Source organism: Halyomorpha halys, unplaced genomic scaffold (genome assembly GCF_000696795.3).
Source record: "Halyomorpha halys isolate HHAL.00 unplaced genomic scaffold, Hhal_1.1 Scaffold65.1, whole genome shotgun sequence".
Classification (NCBI taxonomy): domain Eukaryota; kingdom Metazoa; phylum Arthropoda; class Insecta; order Hemiptera; family Pentatomidae; genus Halyomorpha; species Halyomorpha halys.
This window is the reverse complement of record NW_027109066.1, coordinates 394,372-402,372: the sequence shown is the minus strand read 5'-3', so window position 1 is coordinate 402,372 and position 8,001 is coordinate 394,372. Positions and strand designations below refer to the sequence as shown.

General features: G+C 34.0%; 1 protein-coding gene across 1 annotated transcript in view; it reads right to left on the bottom strand.

Annotated features, from left to right (window-relative positions):
* The window catches only part of LOC106692667 (germ cell nuclear acidic protein), a 71,919-nt gene that overhangs the window by 54,130 nt on the left and 9,788 nt on the right, over positions 1-8,001 (bottom strand). The window contains exon 2 of the mRNA XM_014438752.1: positions 3,100-3,425. Within this exon, the coding sequence (XP_014294238.1) occupies positions 3,100-3,418 (319 nt within the window). The 5' untranslated portion in view covers positions 3,419-3,425. The remainder of the gene's footprint in view (positions 1-3,099; positions 3,426-8,001) is intronic.

Genomic DNA, 8,001 nt, shown 5'->3' with positions numbered 1-8,001 from the left:
ACAGAAATGTGATGTGCTTTCCTATACCTCACTACTACAGAAATGTGATGTGGTTTCCCATATCTCAGAGTGCATAAATATGATGAGGTTTCCTATAACTCACTACTACAGAAATGTGATGTAGTTTTCCATACCTCAGAGTGCATAAATGTGATGTGATTTTCTATATCTCAAATGTATAGAAATGTGATGTGGTTTTCCTATAACTCACAAGTACAAAAATGTGATGTGGTTTCCTATACCTCACAAGTAGAGTAATGTGATGTAGTTTTTCTATTCTTCAAAATTACAGAAATGTGATGTGGGTTTCTATACTTCACAAGTACAAAAATGTGATGTGGTTTCCTATACCTCACTAGTACATAAATGTGATGTGGTTTCCTATACCTCACAAGTAGAGTAGTGTGATGTAGTTTTTCTATTCTTCAAAATTACAGAAATGTGATGTGGGTTTCTATACTTCACAAGTACAAAAATGTGATGTAATTTCCTATACCTCAGTAATACATAAATGTGATGTGGTTTCCTATACCTCACAAGTAGAGTAATGTGATGTAGTTTTTCTATTCTTCAAAATTACAGAAATGTGATGTGGGTTGCTATACTTCACAAGTACAAATATGTGATGTGGTTTCCTATACCTCACAAGTACAGAAATGTGATGTGGTTTCCTATACCTTACAAGTACATAAATGTTGGTGCTTGACCTAGAGTCATACCGTGTGTTACGTAACGTTTTTTTATCTCTAACAGAAATTGTAAAATGTTAAAATAATTACCTTTTTAAAAAAGGTACCATGAAGAATGTTAAAACTAAATCTCTAATACTATTTATTTTGTACAGTTATAATTTTCATTAAATAAAAACAAAAAAAATTTATTTTTTGGGGAGTTTAAAGTTTACGATATTATGGAATCCTTTTGAAGCAAGATATAATATTGTTGAACTTGTTATATTATAATTCATTCGAAAGGACACACTGTTTATGAGCTATGGGTGAAAAACAAAAAGGAAATTACCTAATTCGTTACTTCGTTTAATAATGTATTTACTTTAATAAACTTATTAGCTAAATAATAAAAGATTTAGAACCCCCCAAAAAACAATTTTAAAATCATTTGTCGACGTATCCTGTACTGAGAGAAGGTATTACCTTGACCTCTACCTAACGGAGAAACTGTGGTAACTACCATGTTCCCAACGCCAAGAGAAACTTTAGTGTACCGGGACTAGAATCGAACCGGATTCGTTCAGAAAAGGAACCCAGGGTGCTTTACCCACTGCCCTACTTCGCAAAGGTGTAGGAAGCTGTATTGAGTCCCGGGGCCAAATCTTGGAAGGTGAAGTGTTTACACTGAATCATGTTCCTGTTCTGTGTCTTAAATATTTTACAAGGATTGGATTAAATAAAATGTGTTTATTAATAAAAAAAATTAATTGATCTATACAAAAAATTAAAAACGCGTGTAAACAGCGTCCGTGCAATTTTAACTACAACACATTAAATTTTTTTTATTTATTGAATTTTACAACTGTACAAAAAAAAATACAATAAGTAAATTTGATGAAAGTTTCGAACACTTGTTAATCTTAGGAAAGAATCACTCGATGGTGATGCTTATTAATTTGAATTAGAAGTCCCGTGACCATAGTCTTTTTCGGCGCCTCGGAGGATCATCATGGATAGTGAAAGACGAGAGACTAAGAACTCGTGGGTTAGGAGTTTGGAATGAAAGGACACATATCTATTTCGGACGAAATCTGTAACGGAATGGATGTAGAGGTCTTTAAGGATGAGTTTATTTGTGACGTAATAAGGAGCATCCAGAATTTTAGATTGTAAGGATTAGATAAAGGAGGAAGTTGATGGTTTGGTGAAGCTCCAAAGCTCAATTCCGTATGTCCAAATTGGTCTCAATTGGTTATCAAAGCATATAATTTTTTTTGTATATTAAATGGGAAGTTTAGAGCGGTTGTGAAGTAGGTATTGTAGTAATCGAAATATAAGAGCAGTTTCTTATAGTCTAGTATGGGGATTCCAAGTAAGTCTCTTGTCAAGATGCAGTAGGGCATGAGAGTAGAGGTTTACGGCGGAGGGTAAAGGTGATCTGATGGGATTTGTTAGGATTTATTTTGATTATCCAGTTTAAATTAGCAATTTAAAACAATAATATGTTCTTTATGTTTAAAAAGAAACAAAACTATCATTCATATCATGTTTGTCAACAAACTCATAGAACTATCAAATGAAACTAAATAATCCATAATTTAAATTTCCGTTATAGACTTTTTATCAGATATTGTTAATTTAAACTCCAGACACAAAACAGTTTTTTAAATATATATTTGTACTATATTGAATCAAAAATATATCACTAAGATTAGCCACAATGTAATTAAACAAAATCGATAGAATGTATATGTATCGATATAAAATCTGAAATTTGAGTTAATTATTGATTCTGAAGGTTGCGTTAAAATTCTTTAATTTATTAAAACACAAAATTTGTCCAATGGACACTTGGACACACAACAACACTGTGGTTGTATCACAGGCGCTTGCACAAACATCTCAAACGTGTAAGCAGAACCATTAAGCAGTTGTGAAGCCACGAACGCTGTCGGTGAAGATTGACATAAAACACTCCACTGTAAACCTTATGAGTTGTATGTTTAATTATTTCTGCTATGATTTTTGAGAAGTTGTGTGTTTTTTGTTTTTATTAACGTCAATCTTGTTTATTTTGAATATTTATTGTGAATTTGAGCCCCTACTGTTACTAAAAGGATCCGTTGTGGCTTGTGCATCCTTTGAGCGAGTGGAGTGAGCAAAGTCGATAGTTATGATCTAATTAAACCAATTAGCATTTTACAAAAATAAATACATTATATAGGTTAAACCTTATCCATGCTATAAAATAATATTTTCACTACTCTAATTAGATCGATATACGCTCACTGCGCTCGCACAAGAGGTGAACACGCCCTAACTAATCTTTTGGAATGAGTCTATGGGGCCTGGCTTGGCATAATTAGGAATCACTTAACAGTTTGAGCCTTAGCCTGCTATCTACCGGACGGATCGGCTACTAGCTTACCTCCAAGGATGTCATCGAAGAACCTCTCGAAGTAATCCTCATCATCGTCATCGTCATCATCATCGTCGGCTGCGTCATCATCATCGTCGTCATCATCATCATCTCCGAGGTCGAGGTCGACGTCATCATCATCGTCGTCATCGTCGTCGTCGTCTTCCTCCTGCGGGGCGGCGGCCACGGGCTGGACAGGGTCGGCGCTCTGCCTGGAGGAGGCCCGGTCGGCGGGGGGCGGCTCCGGGGCCGAGCTGGGGGGGACGGGAGTGGCCAAGCTGACCGCCAGCCAGAGGCAGCACCCCACGACCAGAAGCCACGCTCTCATCGCTTATCTGTCAACATTAATCATCTTATAATATAATAACTGTTTGAGGTAAAATATAAAGTATCTTTACACAGTGATGTACACTCTCATATATATTATTATCGTGAGGTGTAGTTAGTATAGTTGACCGTAGATTAATGATTGGAGAAGTTTGTCGGGGGGTGCGGTCAGCAAAGAACAACATAAATAAACAAAACCATATTTATTTATTTTATGCCGACGTTTCGACATGAATTTCAGGTCTTCATCAGGGGTTATGGCGTAGAAGGTAGGCTTGTAACTGGAGTTAGGTAGGCCTACCTTCTACGCCATAACCCCTGATGAAGACCTGAAATTCAGGTCGAAACGTCGGCATAAAATAAATAAATATGGTTTTGTTTATTTATGTTGTTCTTTGCTGATCGCACCTCCCGACAAACTTCTCCAATTATATTACTATAACTTAGCCAACATCATATAAATAAATCTATGCTATAAAGATGAAGGGTTCGTTTATTTTGAACACGCTGATTTCAGGAATTTTCGAACATTCAGCGCTGGGATCTCTTTGCCTTTCACACTGGGGTGGCAAACCTTGATTTTGAATTCCTAGAGCTGTACGTAAATTGTTTATAGATGGAAATGTGTGAGGCGAAGGTCCTTGCAACCTGAGAACTGCGGGCGGCGGAGGTTTGAATTCAGCCTGGGGGGACTTTTTGGTGTCTGGACTTTTTTTTTGAACTGGACTCCCCCCCCCCCCCAACCATGATTATAATAGGTTGGTCACCTCTAGATAACCCTCCCGTAAGTCAGAAATATCCAAGAAGTGGGTCATAAAAAAAAAAAAAAAAGGTGCTATATGTATTTATTTTATTTTTACTTAAATTTAGTATTCTCTATCTTGTGTATAAACTATTTTGTTATTATCTAATCAGTTTTTATTATATCGATTTAATTTATCTTCTGTATATTGTATTTTTATTTAGTTATTTTATTATTATTGTTATCATTTACATTTTTTTTCTTCTCGTCTTTTTAGTCCAGTTTGTACATTCGGTATGAATGAGAGATTAGAACGCTTATACTTATTGTCCATGATTGTGGGATTTGTTAAAAAAATAAAATTGTTAAACGGAGTAACACTGTTAAACCCGCTACTCCACTCTAAGGTAGCCTTGCTTGTGTTACCTTTAAAATAGAGAGTACAATGGTCGATGTAGTACAAAATCTCTTGAAGGATATCTCAACAGTAAAAATAATCGAAGGGAAACTTCCAAGGACACCCAACAACCAACACCTAATTAAGTATTTAATTAATAAATTAAATTTGACAACAGCAAAATTGAAAAAGTGGCTCAAATTGAAAATTAGCGTGTATTTTTTTTTTTTTCAAAGACCCCTGGTACTCGTTTTTAATGAATGTTTAAAAGGTAAGATGAGACTGAACCTAATTTTAGTTCTTAGGGGGCGGGTTTCTCGGGAAGGATCGATTTATTAATTTTGATCTAACATTGACTTTAGAAGATGGCCTCGAGATCTTCTCCTCTAGAAATGTTATTGGAGTTTTATCAGTGGGTAGATTCTCGACATGTTTGTATCATGTCACTATGTCGCCTACAGCAAATTTACTTGTTGTATATACAGTTGTAAATAACAATAAATAAATTATTAAAAAAAAACAAAAAAACATTGACTTTCATTTGATTTTTCACGATATTTGAGACCGTGATATTGATGTACTAATTCATACTTTTTCTTAGAGACTGTATCATTTATGATCACCTTCTTGCACAACCGTTCTTCAAGAATCAGTACCTCCCTACTAATTAGTTAACTCCGCACCCTTCATGAGTTTTAATGGTACAGTTTTTTTGTTTATTATTATATATATATATCACTATGAAATAGATTTTGAAAGTGTAAGAATTTCGTACCAGACGGAATTACAATATATCTGAAGCAATTTAAATAGCATAATAAAAATAAAGTTCTCCACTGAAGTTGGTTAACGTTAATTCGTAAGATTATTCTTAAATTTAGGAATGACAACAATAAAAAATTGGAAATAAAGTTTAAATAAAAAAAATATTATCCATTTTAATCTCAAAATATTTTTATTCATTTTATAAGTCCGACGTTTCGGCCACCCTCAAGGACAATTTTTGAACCAAACATTTAGAAAAATACTTCATGCAGGCTATTCTGCCCAGGTCTTATTTTATTTAATTACTATTATATATACTATTTTATTACTAGATTTATCACGAAAATAATGAAGTTAAACGCCCCTTGTATTTCTTTGTTTAAAGCAGATTTTCTGGGCAACTTGTTTTGGTTTGTGTTATTTTTGTTTTGAACGTTTTTAACCTCCAATAAAGTAATAGGAAAAAACTAGGAGAGGGAAAGATGAACGATGATATGACGAAAATGTCCTGGAGATTTCTTTACCTCATGATGATTACAAAACAAGTTGCCCAGAAAATCCGCTAGGAGTTGCTCTGCATTTAACATATAACACGGACTTTAAATTGGACTGCTCACAATGCTATACTTATAACATTTAACATGGTAAAACGTTTTACATTTAACAAATCATGAATATTCCTAATAGAGGTATTCATGATCTGTTAAATGTAAAATATTTTACTATGTTAAATGTTATAAGTATAGCATTGTGAACAGCCCTATTTAAAGTCATGTTAAATGCATGAGAGCTGCTAGCGGATTTTCTGAGCAACTTGTTTTATAACATTTCCTTCCAAAACGTCATGTTATTGTTTACTTCTAAATTTTGATTAAAGTAATTTAGTCTGAAAGTTTGTTAATTTAGTGCATTGTTGATCTAACTTGTGGGGAAGAGAATCAACATGAGCTAATTGACGATTGCCATTGTATTATTATTTTTTTTTTTTTTTTTTTTCGGCCAAGACTCCCATTGGAGTCCTATACTGCCTAACCATGGTTGGGGGTCAAAGTTCTCCATTTTGTGGGACCGTCAACTCAATGAAAAAAGTCAACGTCCCAGGCCGGATTCGAACCGGCACCGCCAATAGAGATCAAAGTGGTAAGACTGTGTCTTAACCACTAAGCTATGGGCGGCCCTTGTATTATTATTATTGTCATTCATTACTTTTTATAAAAAGATCCAAAACAATACGAACACAATTAAAAGACAAACTACGAGCAAGTAACCAAACACAACAACAAACAAAACAGTCATTCTCCATTTAACAGACCTAGTAACAGACTCTCAACCACGTTATATGTTATATCGTTTTAACATGGTAAAAGAAGGAAATATTTCTACATTTACCACGAGTTTTTCCATTTCATACCGCTTTAACATGTTAAACTAAAGATTACGTATGCCTTTAATGTATTCTACTGGGACTTATATTGGTTAAATTCCTGTCAAATATTAAGACGGAGAAATGAAGCGATGACGAGTAAACAATATCTAAATGTAAATTAGATGCGACAAAAAATTAGTATACACTACGATAATCAGACCAATTTGAACATATGGAATTGAGCTCTGGGGCTCCACCAAACCATCAAATTCCTCCCGCATCCAATCCAAAATCCTACATAAAATCCTTGATGCTCCTTATTACGTTACAAATAAACTCATTCACAAAGACCTTAAGATCCCATTCGTTGCAAAATTGGCCCAAAACAGATATGCGTCTTTTCATTCCAAACTCCTTAACCATCCTAACCCATTAATTCTTAATCTTTCATCCTTAACAATCTCTGATAATCCTACGAGGCGTCTGAAAAGAAGATGGCCACGGGACCTTCTAATTTAAATTAACGTTTGAAGTACCACCAATGGGTGGTTCCTTCCCAAAATTTTCAAGTGTATATGAAACATACAACATATTTACTTATTGTATTATATTGTACAGTTGTAAATTACATTAAATAAAAAAAAAAAATTAGATGCGTATAACTCATCATAGTTATATGATTATCATATGAAAGACTAACATAACTATTAGTTTAAATTTTATCGATTCTTGGATAAAACTTTAATTTAAAAATATGAAGCACGTTAATCAACTAAAATGTATACTTACTAATCCAGGTGGACGAATTCATAGATAGAAATTAAAGTAAGTCAAAACACTAATCCTCGAAAGTGATCGTTTACTCCGACAAGTAAGCATAAAAAAAAATCGATATTAATAAAGGGCCACTTAGATAAGTGGGTACGTAAATAGGAAAAAAAAGGGTAACGTTCATACTAACAAAACTCATGCTATATCACGGTTACTACGTTACTACCAGCTTTTTGGGGGTTCGTGGTGGATTTATTTTTTGGGATCCAGGCAGACTATGTTTGTGGCAAATGTAAAAGAAAATTGTTTTCCCGCCGATCGCAATTACAGTTAGTAAGGTTGATATGATGCCACAGTTCACTGCTAAGGCTTATAAATACGACAGTTAAACGTAGCAGTTTATGAGACTGTTAGTCCACAGACATTATTTCTACTATCAAATCACGCCAGAACTAGTGCGACATAATGGACCTGTCGAATTGTGTCTTTTAACTTATTTATTCATTAAATTATTTTATTTTATTAGTACTATTATTTTTATTA